The sequence below is a fragment of the Rhopalosiphum padi genome, chromosome 4 (assembly GCF_020882245.1).
Source record: "Rhopalosiphum padi isolate XX-2018 chromosome 4, ASM2088224v1, whole genome shotgun sequence".
NCBI lineage: Eukaryota > Metazoa > Arthropoda > Insecta > Hemiptera > Aphididae > Rhopalosiphum > Rhopalosiphum padi.
The window spans coordinates 19266136-19285403 of NC_083600.1; the positions used below are offsets into that span (position 1 = coordinate 19266136).

At 26.2% G+C, this 19268-nt stretch overlaps 1 protein-coding gene and 1 long non-coding RNA gene across 4 annotated transcripts in view; one reads left to right on the forward strand and one right to left on the reverse strand.

Moving 5' to 3' along the window:
• LOC132929479 (scavenger receptor class B member 1-like) overlaps positions 1-6260 on the forward strand; it is a 41348-nt gene extending 35088 nt beyond the window's left edge. For all 3 annotated transcript variants that reach the window (XM_060994857.1, XM_060994856.1, XM_060994858.1), the window contains exons 5-11: positions 1564-1708; positions 1776-1979; positions 2057-2198; positions 3439-3687; positions 3821-3939; positions 4484-4606; positions 4689-6260. In XM_060994857.1, the coding sequence (XP_060850840.1) occupies positions 1564-1708; positions 1776-1979; positions 2057-2198; positions 3439-3687; positions 3821-3939; positions 4484-4606; positions 4689-5006 (1300 nt within the window). In that variant the 3' untranslated portion in view covers positions 5007-6260. The remainder of the gene's footprint in view (positions 1-1563; positions 1709-1775; positions 1980-2056; positions 2199-3438; positions 3688-3820; positions 3940-4483; positions 4607-4688) is intronic.
• A 3564-nt stretch (positions 6261-9824) lies between these two features.
• On the reverse strand, positions 9825-13673 carry LOC132930215 (uncharacterized). Its single transcript, XR_009662197.1, has 3 exons — positions 13159-13673; positions 12457-12539; positions 9825-9951 (listed from the first exon to the last, which is right to left on the reverse strand). It is a non-coding gene; the product is annotated as an uncharacterized LOC132930215 (long non-coding RNA).
• Positions 13674-19268: the final 5595 nt, after the last annotated feature.

Sequence of the window (19268 nt, forward strand, 5' to 3'; positions counted from 1 at the left end):
AATAATTTAATATTAGACAAATATAAACGATCACGTGTACCTATTGTGCCTTAAATGTACATACTAATATGTACTTGTAATATTTAAAAATTAAATTAATTTAATTATATTAACTTTAAAGTTAATATAACAATGACATCAATGATGATTAGCTAAAAATGGCAATGTGCAACGATGGATAACAACAGTATGAAGCAAGTGTCTTGGAGAAAGTGGTCAAAACCTTTCCTATACAAGATTATTACACTGCTGTAATGCTGTATGATCTAGATAGTGGCCGCAGAGGCTGCACAATGAATCAAACGTGACGTAATATGGACCATACGTTAAGAACGTTAACATTAAACTGTATACTTCAAATAAATTATTATTAGTTTCTTATGATGAGTAGGTATTATGTTATGATTACCTAAATTTGTAAAATCAATATATTTTATTCATATTATATAACATACGATTATTTAATTTAAGCAATCCGTAAAATTATTACCTTGTTATTTTATACGAATGGTATAATTTTTAATTATGTTACCTGTGTTTGTATACGCCTATTAATAATTTATGCTATACAGAAATTCATAATACGGACCTACGCCATGATGTTTCAAACAAATGCGTAATATTATTAATTTTATTTGTATTTCGTATCACAATTATCGTGCAATAGTTAATTCTGTAAGAATAATATTTCTTATCGTATATTTGTGTACTATTCACTATAATTTGCATTTAGAGTATAAAATTTAAGTAAAGTTCTATTATAGAACCCAATCCGATAGATTCTTGCGATCTATCAATAGTACTTGAGTAGGTATAACAGTACGTTTAATTTCAGTACAGTTCCTGTGTTTTTGCGTACAAAAATGCAGAAATATAATTATCCAATCCGTTATTATATTAATTATACTTATAATTTAAAAACATTACCTTCAACACAAATCAGAATGATTAGAAGGCCATAAAATTGAATAACTGTGTATGTCCTTTCATCGTTATGTCATTCGTAAAAAACACCCCAGGTAGTCTAGTATTATTGTGAATCTCTAACACGTATTGATAATTCAAAAACCGATTAAATAGCTTTCATAGTTTCATCAATGATACAAGTTTAGAAAATACATTTACAATCTCAACATCTGTGAAAATCATGTTGTTAGATGACCGATTATAATAAGTAGTTTCTTATTCGTCCGTTAGAAATCAATAGGCTTTATATATAGGTATAAATACTTTTAACAAAACATAATAAACGTTTGAATGTTATTTAAAAAATGGTTAAAAAATAATAAATAAAAATAATATTACTCATTATGTTGGGGATAAGGTATAGAGCAGTATAACGCTTTTAATAATCTCGAAATAAAAAAAATATATTTTGTCGGATTCAATCATTTTATTTATAAGTTATAATCCTCAGTATAGTTCATGTTACTACTCAAATAATTATTGATAACCGCATAACACTAAAAATTAAACAATGAATTTACTAATTAATTTTATTAAATTGTATCAATACAAATAAATAATATACGATAAAAAATAATTATGTCTAATTGCTTTCAGAGAAAACATGGAAAAAGTTAATATTCATTTTAACAACAACGGTACGGTGACGTACCAACACAAAAAAATTTTAGAATTCATGCCACATCTTTCAGTTATCAAAAATGATGAAATCAAATTAACTGTACCAAATATTCCCTTATTAGTAGGTTTTTGATAATTTATAAATTTAATTAATTCAATATTCACAAATAATTGTTTTATAATTTTAGACATTGACTACTCAAGCAAATAGTTTACCGTCAATATTAAAAAGTTCACTTTCGGCAATTTTAAGGTTTTCTGGTTTGACTCCGTTTAAACATGTTACCCCACAACAATTAGTTTTTGGTTATGATGATCCATTAACTTCTCTAGCGAACACATATTATCCAAAAGGAAAACGACCGCCCAAAAAAATGGGTCTTTTCTTGATGGTATGTTTGTGATTAATTTTTTTTCTATTAATATACATTTTGAAGACTGAATAATAATATGATGAATACAATTTTAGCGAAATGGTACACTAGATGAAGTTTCCACAATATACACGGGTCATAACGGAATGGAGAATTTCGGCCTTCTCAATCGTATAAATGGAATGGAAGAGCTACCGTTTTGGAAGGGATCTTGTAATTCTATTAGAGCATCTGAAGGTAAATATACAATACATAAAATAGACGGTTTCTGTAAATTTTTTTTTTTATTAATTTTAAGTGTAAAATGTAGATTTCTATCATGATAAACACGTCATTACTGTTGACTTTTCAACAGATAGTGCATACATGTAGGTGACAAATTAATTTTTAATTAGTTTTAATTTATTTATCTTCATAAGTACTGTTGAGATAATTAAAATCGATTTATCAAGATAATATTAATTACGATTCAAATAAAAAAATAGTAATGCTGTATAATTAATATGTTTGTATTAATAAAAGTTGGAGACGTTACAAAAAAAAAAAAAAAGATTAAGCATGAACTAATACGTAATGTTGTCAATTTATCATTTTAAATATTTCGCACATAAACAAAAACGAAAATCGTTAAAATGTTTCAAGTTTTTTATTTAGTATTCATGAAATTATGTATACTTAAGTTGTATTAAATGTGAAAGAATATAAAACCGTGACTGGCGTGACTACGGGGTAGTTTTGGAAGAGCTAAATGTTGCTGAATAAGTATTCTATGAATTTTTTTTTTAATTTTAACACAATTTTATAGGTATTATATTACTTAATAATATACACGGTGTTTATACTCTAAATATATTGTATAATATAATATATAAAAATGAATGTAAAAACTACTGGACTGTTTTCAATAAATTATTTGAGACCCGAAAGTTGTTTAACGCTTATTTTTTCAACCCTATAGTTTTATAAAGAATAACTCACGTCTCACACACATGTATTTAATTTTAGCTCAAAAAAATCAAAAAATGTTTGTATTTATTGATAAAAAGTTATATCAATATTGTAAAGAATAAAAACATTAATGGTAAGATTGATAGTCAGTGGTTGAAAAATATTATACCATCGTCCATCGTCCCCTCTTGAATCTTAAAACAGAACTTATAACGTGAATATACATTATACTTATATTATTTATGGCCATCTTGACGATTATGTCTGATAGTAATTAGAAATTAAGACATTTAGTATGTTTGGTTTTTAAAATGTATTTGAAGATTCTAACCGAACTTATTTAATTTTGGTATTTTATAATGAGTTTTTATTTAGCTGATGTTAATATTATTTCTAAATGTATTTTATATAAATTTACTAAGTTTAGCATAAAAATAAGTTCATTTAGTAATTAAGTCTTGTATCTAATAAAAAACATAATTTAATTTATTTTCTATGTCTAAAATTAATTTTAAATATTATATTTTAGGTTCGTTTTTCCCTCCAAGAGAATTTACAAAGTCTGATTTAGTACACGTGTATGACAAAGATTTATGTCGAGTATGGGCACTTAGGTACCGAAAAGATGTGATCAAAGATGGTATTAAAGCAGGGTACTATACACCTGATGACAATCTTCTAGAAACTGTTGACAAAAATCCTGAGAATTCATGTTTTTGCGAAGACAACACTGACTGCACAGTTAAAGGGTTGCAGTACATTGGACCTTGTCAATTTAGTAAGTAAATCTGCAGAATAATCTGCTTAATTTATTTTATACTTATTAAATAAATAAAAGCTTAAGATAGTAATTTTTATCAATAATACAGACAATTTTAAATACAAATTGGTTTGATGGTTGATATCTATAGATGCTCCGGTTTACTTGTCTTTTCCTCATTTCTACAAAGCTGATCCAAAACTTTTAGAAGACGTAGAGGGTCTTTCACCAGATCAAGAAAAGCATGAAACATTCTTAAAAATTCAACCCGTAAGTACCATGATATTTATAAATTAAAATTATATTAACTATTCTGCTTACATTAATAACTTTTTATTTATTTAAAAATATAAATTTATGCTGATTGTAATTATATAAAAATAAAAGTTATTTTTAAAACTTTTAAATTAATTCTTTATTAGTTGAAAAGTGAAGATAAACAAATTCAAACTACGTAATGGTAATAATATTATTATTGATTAATTCCAGGGCCAATTACCTCCTAGTTTGTTCCACTTCTCCAAAAAAAAAGTTCTTAATTAAAGCCTGAAATTGAAAAATAAATTCACTATTGATTGGTAAACTCCAAATAAATATATGTCTAAACTATTTAAATATTTATTTAATAAATTTAGCCTTTTCAAAATAAAAATACCTAACACAAAAGTTTGATTGGATTTAAAATTAAAAAAAAACAAATTAATTAATCTTTATATTTATTATATTGTACCTATTCAGAAATATTTTAAACAGCGTGTGGTTTACGATAAAAACGTATTATGTATTATACAACGTTATATTATATTGTTTATAGAGACTGGGAGTACCATTAGAAGCCCGTGTGAAAGTCCAGCTCAATTTGAAAGTTGAGCAATCCAATATTTACCCGACGTCCAACTTCAGAAGCATTACATTCCCGATCATGTGGCTTGAAGAGGTAAACAGAAATAATGAAATTCAAACGAATTCTTTTAATATAAATAGCGCAAGTTGTACTAACATTTATGATTATCAATTAGGGCGTAAGCGACTTACCGGAAAACATTCATCGATGGATATACATGGCCACCACATTCGTAGACACAGCCGTGCCGTTGTTCACATACGGTCTAATCCTCGGCGGTGCACTAGTACTGGTTGCAGTGTTTGTCCGCACATATCACCAAATCGTATTTACCCGGGAAAACATCGAACGCGGCAGACAGAGTATCCTGCGACGGGGCAGCAGTATGCTGGTAAATGGTCAACATCGGTTATTGATTGTTCGTGAATCGTACCATCGGATAAGCAACACCGTACAGGAAACCGACGTGGACGCACAACAGCTTCTATCGTGATCTAAAGACTACTTATTTCAACGTACCTATAATGATTTTGAAATTTGAAAACTTCTACCATCACCTTTTCGTACAAGAGATACGAGTGATATGCTAATAAACTATTGTGTAATCTAAACTGTGATATAGATAACGAAAAAGTGCACAAATGTTTAATGTTCGTGTAAACATCAGAACAAACAAATTCTCAAATTGGACTGTGATACGAATTTTATAGATGAAGACATTTTTTTTATACATATATATAGAACGAATAAAATAAGATAAACGAAAATAATCAAACATAATTTATCAGTAGATATGCCTTGGTTTTGAGGCAGAATTAAATATTGAATGTTTTTCAACTCATATTTAAATTTAATTGAAATGAATCACAATTGAATTGAAATTTGGATAGAAATAATATCGTCGAGCTATACTTACCAACCGTGATATAGTTATTTTATTTATTCATTGAAGAATAAACAAACTATTGATTTAAATTAAATCAATGAAACATTAAGGTGCTTTTATTTTATAATTTTCTGATTATATAATACTACATACCTGTTTTTTTGAAATTAAATTTATTTTATATTCAACCATAAATTAAAGCCAAATATCTAATGATAAAATGAATAGACTTAATTATTAGTATCATGATAGTATTATGACTCTGAACAAAGAATTATCAATTTAGTATAATTAATTAATATGTAAATAATATAAATACATGATCTTATGTTTCTTACAAACCTTAAAATTAATAGGGCATTTATTACTTAGTTTTTTCATCATTGTTATTAATAGGTACATCTTTATGCTTAGAAAAATATATTTTTGATTGTTTTCTACGTGCACACTCATTTGCTCAATCTAAAAATCAAACATCGGCAACAATTTCATCGTTACCATATTATGTACATTCGTTATTACAAAGAATGTGTTACTTATTAATTTAACATAAGATTCGACTTGTGTTTTTACTATTATTATTTATTAAAATAGAAAATATGTACAGTGTATAGTAAAATAATTTCATATTAACTTTAACTCATTTTTATGTCTAGAAAAATATGTATCAAATAATTTATAATTTGGGTAGGTGCATCGAAAAAATTGATAATAGGTATAAATGACCTATGAATAAATTAACTGTCAGAATTATTTTGCTATTGTAAATTTTCGTCAGAATATAATATATATACATTATACATATTATCCAAAGTTATTTTGTATTTTATAAACGTTTTTAATAAAATCTTTTTTAAATAATTCGAGTATATTTATTACATGATTTAATATTTTAGTGCATACTTAAATTCGTTACATTCAAATATTTAATGAAAAATATTACAGGAATTCTGGTTGAACATTGGCTACTAGAACTAGACTAATCAAGATATGTAAGATACTAAACCAGTACAGTAATCTAACTTTTAATTTTCAAAAATTACTTCTAAGAAATTAAGCTCAATAAATAAAATAGTTATATATTCTAAAACTATTTTTTATCAAATAAAAAAAACTAATGATTTTCCTTTTACATCATTACAACAGAAATAACTGTTGATAAAATAAAGTTCCTGTGTTAAAAAAAACCCGCAATATTAATTAACACTATTATTTAATGGAGATCAAACACGTACTAGCTACTTACTAACGTCAAAAATCATAAATACTTATTAATATCATACCTATTGATTATATATTAATATATTATCTTGAGAAAAATTCTGTTGACTACATCATCTTAAAAAATTATATTTTATCATATCTTAAGCAAAATCTTTTAGATAAAAAGAAGAAGAACTGAAGAAACAAAAGTAACTTATAATAATTCTAAAAGATAATAATTAGTTTTGAAAGTATTAAAAGTTATACTAGTAGTTATTGAAATAATAAAATGTATTTTTATGATGTATATTCAATATGCAATATACTACATACTCAATCTTTTTTAATCTAGACTATTGTCTACCATTGCTTTCTTTAAAAGTTAAATTCACATCCAATAATATTAACTAATATGTAAGTAAATATAAAATCATATGAACATAACATAAATATTGCAAAAATAAATAGATATTTAGAAAATATAAAATATAAATCCTTAAATATTTAAATAGTTTAGACTTAACATACAATAGTGATACCTGAGTATGTAATAAATAATAATGCAGTAAGTAATGTAATATCAATTCTAAAAATAAATCAAGAATTACGCTTATGTAAGCAAAATTATAAATCATATTTCAATTATTGTGTGTTCAGGAAACGAACATCAAAAACACATAAAATAAACAGTATGTTGAATATATATATTGTTATGATATTACGAATTATCCAATTTTTCAATTATACATCATAAATAATTTAAATATTTTATTTAACATTTAATAGGACATCGAAAATAGAATAATAAAGGTAATAGTAAATTACATAATGATAATATTATGACTCTTGTGTATTATATAATACGTATAAATTACATAATATTTTATACTCATCTTTTTTTTTAATATTGTCGATTAATAGAATAATTAAAATATTAATAGGTCACACAATACTTCCTGTACATGATTGGCTCTGTCTAATTGTAGATTCCAAATATAATTCTATCATATATGACTTATAAATTGCAATTTTTTAAAGAGGTGTCCAATTTTAATAAATATTGTTGAATTTTTTTATGACACTTTAAAGTCCACAATACTATATTACTATGTATACTGCTATTTTCAGTTATCTTAGACAGCCAGAATAACAAAATCAGTTTAGAACATTTTAATAATAATATATTATTCTAAACTATAATAAGTATAATAATATGTCCATCGTCATAATATTATTGTCAATAATAATATAAAACCGTTATGCATGGCAATTAATACAAGTAACTAGATATTAGGTATACCTGCGTACCTACAAATAATTCGTCAACTATATAATATATCACGCGTGGTTTCCATACCTACTAGAATACAACAATAATAATATTTTTATAACATTTATAAAACAGTAAATTTCGAGCAAACAAACGTCGCAGTTCGAGCAGAACGATCATATTAGACGAGGAATTAGACGATTCCCCGAGACTGTGCTCTTCGTGTCGAACGACCACGCCACGTCGTGGATCTCGGCCTCACAGTTCGCAGATTCATAAGAGTGTAAGACACTTCATATCAACAACGCGGACGTATTTCTGATCGTGTTGGTGGTAGGCCTTACGGTCGGAATCGTGTGGTTGATCTACAATAATTACATCAACGGCTGTACACGGGATTCTGGGGCGTCGACGTGTCCGCCGCGAGCAAAATGTCGGGGAAAAAATGCAAAAACCGCCACTTCTAAAGAGATTGTGGCGCGTGATCGGGCCGTCGAAGCGTTGCAGGATGTATTTTCGATGAAACGTTGACACCAACCGCTTCGGAAACGCTTCGAGATCGATGGCCAGGCCGTGCATGTGCCACAATATCTTTAGCAGTGACGGTTTTTGTATTTTTTCCCGACATTTTGCTCGCAGCGGACACGTCGATCTCGAAGCGTTTCCGACGCGGTTGGTGTCAACGTTTCGTCGAAAATACTTTCTGCAACGCTTCGACAGCTCGATCACGCACCACAATTTCTTTAGCAGTGACAGTTTATGCATTTTTTCCTGACATTTTGCTCGCGGCGGTCACGTCAATTGCGAAGCGTTTAAGACACGGTTGGTTTTTGCAATTTTTTCAAATACTTTGCTCGCGATGGGTAATAATTATAATGAATTTATAATGATTCTATGTTTTAAAAATATTTATATACTTATAAATATATAAAAAATATGTTTTACATAATATTTATGTAATAATATGAATAAATAAATGTTTTTTCAAACCTATTTTTGACTTGAAAAATGTTAAAATAATGTCTTATAAATATTTTTTGGCCACAAGAGTTACATTTATATATTAATACAAAAATAATATTTTTGAATATATTTTTTTTCGTATTATCAATCAAATAATATATTTTGTAACATAAATGTAATATTTTTGTATATAATAACAATAAAATAATACATTGATAAGACTGTATAATTATTATTTATATAATAACAATAATATATCAATAATGAATTATTTTTCAATAAATAATTATTATTTTAATACCAAAATAGTTTTTAGTAAATATTTCCACAAAGTGCATTTTCATAGTTTATTAAGCTTTAATAGTAGTTGTTAATACAACCATTATATTGTGTACATCATATAAGAAAAGTTTTATTTTATATTTTATAATATTGGTGTCAATACTGTCAATAACCACAACCATATTGTGGATTATGTTTCAACTCGATAGAATCAAATCGTACCCACTTGAACGTTTCTTTACTTTAATTTTTAATACTACAACTGGATAATGATGCAACGTTTAGGCTTTAAATTGTTAGAATCTCATGTTATTAATAAACAGTATATAGACACTAAAAAATAAAACTATAACAATATATCGTCACCGTTCATGCAAAACAAATCAAGTCCAAAAAACCGGTTAATTTAAATTTAAAAATATCTACAATATGCTGTATTCAATTAAGCCTCAATATTATTTAAGAATGTTTTATAAACATTGAAAATGTCAACTAATTCCATTTGAATGTTTCTCAGCTGGTTCTTAAAAATCATGATTTTGGACTTTGTATGTTTTACATGAATGTGAGAAAAAAATGTGTGTATAAGTAATATATTTTCAGCAGGGCAAGAAAAGTTAAATCCAAATAAATTTAGTGAAATGTTTTTTTTTAATAATCAATTATACATAATATAGTTATTATTATATCGAAGTGTTAATATTTTCTTCACTTATAGTTTTATCATTTGGTTTTTTTTTTACCGAAATTTGGCACCAGAAATAAATACTTTAATTAGTCCTTCAATATCAACGGTGTTGCTGTTTTTAAATGTTTCAAACTTCTTTATTGAACCTATAAAAACAGTCAAATTTTAAACATAATAAGATATAATAGATGATATTATTATTATATTTTTTTTTTTATTTTTTTTTTTTATTTATATTTTTTTTTTATACTCTATTAAAAACGAGATTAGTATTAGGCAGCAACGGTTAAATTACGTCAATAAATAATATAATATATTAGTTAAAATAAATATAATACCTAGGTAAGAAAATATTTTTGCAAAATAAAATTCCTTTTATAATTATTAAATATCTACAAAATAACAAATACAAAACTATAAAATCAATGAATGAATTAACGGTAAAGCAATGAAGTAGTTATTCGAAGGAATAAGAAATACTTTTTTTTCAATGTAATTTATGTTTTACACAAATCTTCAGATAATATTCATTGACAACATAAATATCAAACAATGAGGACTCAATTGATTTATTAAATAGTAGTTCATAGTATTAGAATTATTTACATATTAGTAAAATATATTTATGTTCAGTTTGAATGATATTAAAAACTTTGACTACTTTTTTATTTGATGTAAAGAGATAGGAATCAGCTTCAGTGTATGATTAAACAATGGCATTTTTTGATTTAAGAACCTTAAATTGATAATATTTTGCAGTATTTTTAAGTTTTAGTCCATTCAATGGGGACCAGAAAAATGAAATTTATGATTTTCAATATTTATAACATTTATAACTTTAAAAAATATTATAGTTGCCTACTATTAAATAATTACAGCTCAGTTCACACTAATTATTGGGTAATTAAATTGAATTTATTAAATAAATAAATAGCATTAACTAATTAATTAGTAGCAATAGTAATAATATTATAGAAAATATGTATATATTAAGTAAATTTAGTATAATATATACCTACTAAAAATGACTAATCTCCTATTTAGCATTAGCGCTATAGATTGTAGACAGTACCTATGTAGCAATGCTTTCCAAACTGAAATTACCTAGATGCGCTGATATAATAATATTATGTGAACATAGTGCCTAGTGGCGACTATAAAATAAATTAAGCGTGTGTGATGCTATTACAATACATGCGAGTGAAAATGCAATATTTGATTTGTAATACAAATAAAATATTGCCTATACTAAACACCTTGAAAGTAGAATGTTTAAATGTAATTAAATGTAATATGAGAATATGTGCACTATTTATTATTAAATATCAACTATATAAAAAACAATATAATAAATAATATTATAAACATTTTTTGTATACAATTAAATGAAGTATATTACATAAGTACCTATATAATATAATAATTAAATAATACATAATATATGTAACATAATATACGAAAGTAAATTTACAAAAAAAGTAATCATTAATAATTAACAACATTATAGAATAAATACATTTAGTCTTTTTCATGTTATTATTTGAATTACTTCTTCAGCTGTTTAATTAAAATATAACAAAAATCAATTGTCATCACATTATAGGTTAAAATTTTAGGTTAGTAATCCTTGTTGAATTATCAGTTTTATTTTTAAACATTTTAATTTTAGTCAAGTTTCTAAACTATCTTAACTATTTTAATTATTTACCAAAATATTCTATAGTTGAAATTTAAAAGTTCGAAAAAAAATTTTAATTCTGATTCAAATTATAGAAATTAATTTTAAAATATTATTGTTACTTAAAATAATACGATGATATACATTATATTATAGTGCCCCCGTTTAACTTTATTGTAAACTATATTTTGTTGTTAGTTGTTACGCCTAATATTGTAATTTAATATAGACATAGTGAAAATGTGAAAATGGGCGTAGATCGTTTAGGCGAATAGACCCGAAATAATGTCTGTTTGGACGAGGGTTTATTCAACTAAAAATACCGTTTAGGTGGTATAAAACTGCTTATAATATACACTCAACAATTAATTTAACAACATCATATAAAATATAAATAATTAATAATGAATCCTATTAAAAAAAATATATTGATATAAATATTAATAATATTATTATATAGGTAGGTAGTAATCTACAGTTAAAAATTATAAATAAAATTACATAATATAATATGTATAATTAGTATATTTTAAAGTAATCTATTGAATTTGTATGAAAATGCTCATAATATATATTCAATTCAACAATTAATTATTTAAATTTTCGATAATAGTGATAAACAAATAATAATATGATTAATAATAACATTATTCGTATCTGTCACTAGGTTTTTACCTTGCATATAGGTAAAAATAATTTCACTCGCCCAAACAGTACAAATGAATAATGATTATAGTCACCCAAACGAACTATTATTTTTTTGGTCAAAATTATTACCTTCGCCCAAACGACCACCACCCTGAAAAATATAAACATATATTGGCGTTGGTTATTTTGTCGTATTGTTGTCTACGTGATAACATGACCAATAGGTATTAATTTAAATTTTAAATAGGTTTATTAATAATTTTAGTTTATTTTTATTATGTTGATTATGTAGTAATCTTTCATTTGCTTCATAAAATGCATTTACCTGTGGGTTGCTCTGTTCCTCTCCCAATTATTTTTCGTAAACATTTTTGTACTTTTACCGGCTACCACAGAGTATCCTCTGACCTGCAATCAGTCAACAATACAATTCATATAGTTAATAATATTTTAGATTTAAAAACCAGATTAGACTGTATCCAGCTTATATACGAGTAGTTACTGTTTTTTTTTTAATTTATCTTCAATTTTATTTAGTACAAAAAAAATATATAATTGTATCATATATGACTTATAAATAGCAATTTTTTAAAGAGGTGTCCAATTTTAATAATTGCAGAAGTGACTCTCTGAAATTTAGTTTTGGCACTGGCTCCAGACCTCTCCATCTTTAGTATGGTAAATGTTGATGAATTTTTTTATGACACTATAAAGTCCATAATACTATGTAAACTGTTATTTTCAGTTATCTTAAACAGCCAGAACAAAATCAATTTAGAACATTTTAATAATAATATTATACTAATATAATCTATAATAAGTATATGCCCATCGTCCGAATATTATTTTCGATAATATAAAACCGTTATACATGACAATTAATATCAGTAACTAGATATTAGGTTTTAGGTACATTATACCTACAAATAATTCGTCAACTATATAATATGTCACGCGTGTTTCCATGCCTACTGTAATATAACAATAATAATATTTTCATAATTTTTATAATATTTATAAAATATACTTGTAAATTTCGAGCAAATAAACGTCGCACAGAACCACATGCCACAGTCCGAGCAGCACAATTATGTGCTTGGCGAGGAATTAGACGATTACGATGACCGGAGGCGCTCATCCTTATGCCGAACGACCACGCCACGCCGTGGATCTCGGTCTCGTTGTTCGCAGGTTCGTAAGACACGTCATCTCAACAACGCGGACGTATTTCTGATCATGTTGGTGGTAGGCCTTACGGCCGGAATCGTGTGGTTGATCTACAATAATTACAGCAATGGCTGTACACTGGATTCTGCGGCGTCGACATATCCGTCGCGAGCAAAATGCCGGAAAAAAATACAAAAACCACCACTGCTAAAGAGATTATGGCGCGTGATCAGGCCATGTAACTCGAAGCGTTGCAGAAAGTATTTTCGACGAAACGTTAACACCAACCGCGTCGGATACGCTTCGAGATCGACGGCCAGTCCGCGTGCCAACACCTCTTTAGCAGTGGTGGTTTTTTCAATTTTTTCGAATGCTTTGCTCGCGACGAATAATAAATAAAACTAAAAAGGACGAGAATAAAAAATTAAAATGTAAATACGATAATAATATGTAATTATATTATTTTTACAACGGAGTTAATAAAAATTTTTTTATTAATGTAATTTGTTTATTTACTGCGCTAACTATAAAATCATTGATATTAGATTTGGTTTGATTTCGTTTTCATTTATTTTCATAATAATATTATATAATACACATAAAATGCACATAAATAACTGTGATACTGCATGTGTTAATAATAAGAAAAAAAAAATAGGGAAAGTAGGTAACCGCTTATTGGCTGTACAGTATACTCAGTATAGGAGTCAAGCTATATAATAAGATCACTCTAGATGATGGATGTGTTAAATGTGTTGAATTCAATGATAAATCATTGCATACGAAAAACGATTTTAAACGGAGACGGTCTGACAATCTATTAGATAGATATTAGATAGATATCGTATAATTATATTGATATTAATTATTATATAGTAATTCATTTTATTATTAGATATACGGTATAAGCTGTAGTATGTTAGTATGTATACATAGGCAATATCGAAAATCAATCTAAAAATGTCTTAAAAATGTCATCGTGTATAAAATATAATAATATACGTTATGTTAAAAGTTTCAAGACAAGTACATGTGTGAACCCGTGAAAAATATTTTTTAATTACAGTAAAATAATTAAAACTGTTATTCTTCTATGTATCAAATTTTATCCAAATTTAAACTTCAAATGTCTATAAAAAATATCATGCTCTTATTTACCTTTTATATTGTTGAATGTCTATGCGAAAAACTTATGCAGAACCTTGTATTAAAATTGCAATATTTTTGCAAACCAAGCTTTTTTTTTTTATCGATATTTATAGTATAAAAGATAAAACTAAAAAAAATCTTAAAGGACAAATGTCTATATAAATAACTCAAAAAGGATTCAAAATATTTTGAAAATGTTATCATATTAAATATTTAGTTAAAATTTACATTACCCATTCATTTTTAAATTACAACAGAATAAGAAAATCGATTGATGCAAAATCGTTAGTTTTTAAGTATGAATATATTATTTCATTCAAATTTAAACTTCGGATGGCCATAAAATTTTTTTTGTAATTACGAATAACTTTTTTTTTTAAATCAAGTAATAACAACTTATGAATTACCTTGTATACCTACATTTTCAAATCTCGTGTAATAATATTAAAAATACGGTCGAAGTTTACTTTTGTACAATCAACAGGTACAAGATATCGACATTTTATCTTTATTATATCAGCCATTAGACGTTATAAGTTTGATTTAATAATAAATATCCGTATATAATATTGAATCAATGTAAACGGACCTTGTACCTACGCAGTTTAAATTTTAAACCGTTTATTACGTGAAATATAATATTATAATGTGATAATAAATGTAACTATTGCAAAGTGTATCAATAAGCTTTTAATTCAATACACCTTGATCTGTTGTCACAAAATACTAATTACTAACGTAAAAATTATATGTACTAGCTACTTAGATAATATAATAAATAATATCATAGTTCGTACTCTGTGGCCTGTGTGCTATTAATTATTATTTATTATCCAGTCGGGCGTCTGGCCGTCTCGCGTCAGTTCTTAACACTTGGCAGTTACCCGATGGCTGCCGTAGGCGATACCCACCAGTCGGTCAATCATCATGCATCACTCCATTTGCAGTGTTACGGAATACTGGGATTACAAAAATAACTTGTTACTTTTTGTTTTAAAACATTAGATTATGTAATAGTAAACATTCAAGTTAGAAAGACTTTCAAATTAGCTCTGTCAATCACACACACTGACACATGTAACTATATTGTTCTACATGTCCGCGTGTCACCAACTTTAACGTCCAAACCCGAACCTCACCCCTTGGGGATACCCTTGCAGTGTGAGTGTACCTCATAATTGAGTAAATCACTATGATATATATATATATTATATGCAATTTGAATCCAATGATAAATCATATTATATTGAACAATTGAACCGCAAAGGCGATCCGTCAGTCTATATATATTACCTACTATTATTACTATTTACTAAGTAAGTATATTTATGATATAATTATAATACCTATTTATGTATTTTATATATTATAGTAACTTATTTTATCTATATATATTACCTACTATTATTACTATTTACTAAGTAAGTATATTTATGATATTATTATAGTAACTTATTTTACTATAAGTAATATGGTAAGTTGAATCAGAGGCGTAGCCAGGATTTTTTTATGGGGGAGGCTAAATACTTTTAACTTGAGTTTTTGAAAAACAAAAACAACAACAAAATAAAAACACTGATAACATATTAATGTTGATTTGCCGTTAACGTAAAATAATTAAAATTATAGACAATTATAATATAGTAAGACAATTTCCATATTTAAATTTAAATATTTCAAAACAATATAAAAAAAATACGGCCAGTAGAGGGCCCATGGCTACGCCATTGAGTTGAAGTAATTTGTGTAAAGTTCGACTACATTAAATTTATAAAGTATATCATTAGTATATTATATATTTTGGGTTTACGAGTCATTTGGACTCTTGACTGCCAAAACTTCTTTATTTCACCGTTCTCTATCAAATACCTGCTCCCAGTCCACTCCTATTTCTTCTAATAGTTTCTTGACACTATCCTTTTATCTTTTCCGCAATCTTCCTCTTGATTTATTTTCCCTCATCTTATATGTCTAATTGTCATTGCTCCTTTCAAAATACTTCCATCGACCGATCATATATTGCTTGCCCATTCTATTCTTGTTCCTCTGATGAATTAGACCACATCTTCTCTTTTGTAAAACTGGTGTAATTAGACGTTATCTCTTATTCCTCATTTCTGTTCAGTATTATTAAGTACGACTACGTACATTTTTCAAAGAATTTTTCTCTCGAATAGACGTAGTTTTTCATCATCACCTCTCGTAGTTGCCCATGTAGTGGTACATATTATGTCAATGTAGGTCATCATGTGTAATTATTACATACATAAATGTTTTTTTAGTTTTCCTTGACAACAACTTGGATTTAAAAAGGATTTTCAATGCATATAGGCACTGGTCTGCAAAACCCAGTCTGATATTGATCTCTTTATGCATGTTGTATTGGCTATTTAAGGTAGTACAATTGTTTCTATGTATAATAAATGGTAGTACATACTAAGGAAAGTACTTGAACTTCATTAATTTAATTACGTATTATAATTGTGTATAATTTTTATTTTTTATTTCATATATTATTGTTACTCACTTTTGAGTCAATACCTATACCGACTTACCATAGGATAGTGTAAACTAGTTCGTAGTATAAGTAGAAAAAAATTAAAATTAAAATTAAAAATCGAAATATTTTTACCGCTTCAAAGTATAAGTAATGACTAGAGATAGAATGTTGATGACTTTAAAAAGTATCAATAATGTCCACAAACAATTTAGAAATAATTGGAAATTACAGCTGTAATAACACTTTTTACAATAAAAACCAACCAATAATAATAATAATAAATTAAAATATATAATAATTAATTTTCTTCAAAATCTAAAATTCGAGAAAAATTCTCTACTTTGTACAAAAACTACCAAACATAGCCTTTAATATAAAAAATTTCCCTAAAAATATAAAAAAAAAATTACATTAAAAATCAAAAAAATGTATTTATAGCTAAAAATGCAAAAAACTGTAAAAGTAAATTAGTATATTTTAAATCAAAGGAAAAATGTGCAAGTCATGATATCCTAGCTATATCTAGTGATGACTGACGGAAAAAAACACATCATTGTAAAATCAATACATTCATCGCTCCACTCAAAAACTGTATCTTACTAGTTACGACTCGAGCAATCGGCTTACATCTTACATGTGACATTTCGAGATTCGGATGATATATGTCAATTGGTGTATTCTGTTTGTGTTATTGGCCATGGTTTTATTGTGTTATTTGTATATTGGCCATTTTATAGCTCATGATTATTTGTTATTTTTATTAGTGTTAAAATAAATTTTTGTTATGTTGTTAATATACTTGTTATTGGTACAAAAGTACCTGAATCTTAATATTGTTGTTTTTATGAAGAAATTATTTCATTTTAATTAAATTTGTATTATGATACATATAGAATTGATCACTTTGGACTTTGTAAATGTATTGTTTATGAAAGATGCATTAATGATTAACCATAACATATTTTATACTAATATTTTGTAAGTGTTTCTCTTGTGAGAAGTTATGAATTATTATACTAAAATAAAATAATATATATGATAGAGACAAATTCAAAAAAAAATTACGAAAGGTGACATTTTTTTAAGATTATTTTATTTTTGGAAAAGATTTATTCTTCAGTTTTTAATTGAGGAATTGATTTGCAGCTATATGTTTCTAATGTTTCTATGCTTATGAATTGTAAATATTATTAATATTTATAATCGTCATAATTTTCCTGTGTTTTTTCTCTCGAACACCTCTTTCAAGATTAGTCAATAATTAACAACATTTGGTATCTAAGAATGTCCTATCCATTTATTTCGGTTTTTTTTTTTTACTTTATTCCACAATAAACTTTTTTTAAAAACCTAATCCAAAACGTCTTCATTAATGACCATATCAATCCAGCTTATGTTTTTGATTCTTTTGTAGCACCAATAACGCCTCTACTTTTCTCATATTTTCTTTAAAATGGTTGATATCCATATCTGTATAGCATAATGCTCTAGATATACGTGATTAATAAACTTATTAAACTAGGTTGTTGACGTTAAGTTTAAAATACAGTATGCAAATTGTTTAATCTCAATTCACCTCTTAACATATAAAGACATACATATCAGACAACAGTATATCACTTTATGATTAGTATTACTTATTTGTATGTCTCATGTATATTTTATGCATTTTAACGTTTACAAAAAATATACATTTTTTTTTTTTATGATCATAACTTATATAACTTCTTTAAAATTAATATATCAAAAAACTTTTTTGAGAAACTGGGTAATAATCTTATTATTACATCTAATAATAGGTCAATTCACTCTATTATAAAAAATAACTGAGTAAAATGGATTATTTAGAACACGTATAAATTTTGCCATGTATAACATACGTTAGTAAGATGAAGATAACACAAACGCAATCAACAGTATCGTACTGCAGATTGTTGAAATAGGTACCAGGTGGTCATAGGAATAAAGCATTTTTAGTTGTAAAATCGCTTTTAAACTAATTTCCATCACTAATTTCTATAACACATGGCAGTGTGCCAATATGACACCTAAGGCCTAAATGTACATACATACATTAGGTAACGGTACCTATTCGTACAATTGTACCTATAATCTATATAGGTATATACGAATATAATCGTACCAGTACTTAGGTATACGTATTGTTATTTGTTATATAAGTACACATATGTAAATGTGTAGATTTTTACTTTATATTGCTCATTTTGTTTTATTTATGTTTCAATGTTTGATTAATGCGTTTTACGTCATTTATGTATGTATCTCTTATCTATGTGTAAATAATGAATTGATTCAACAAG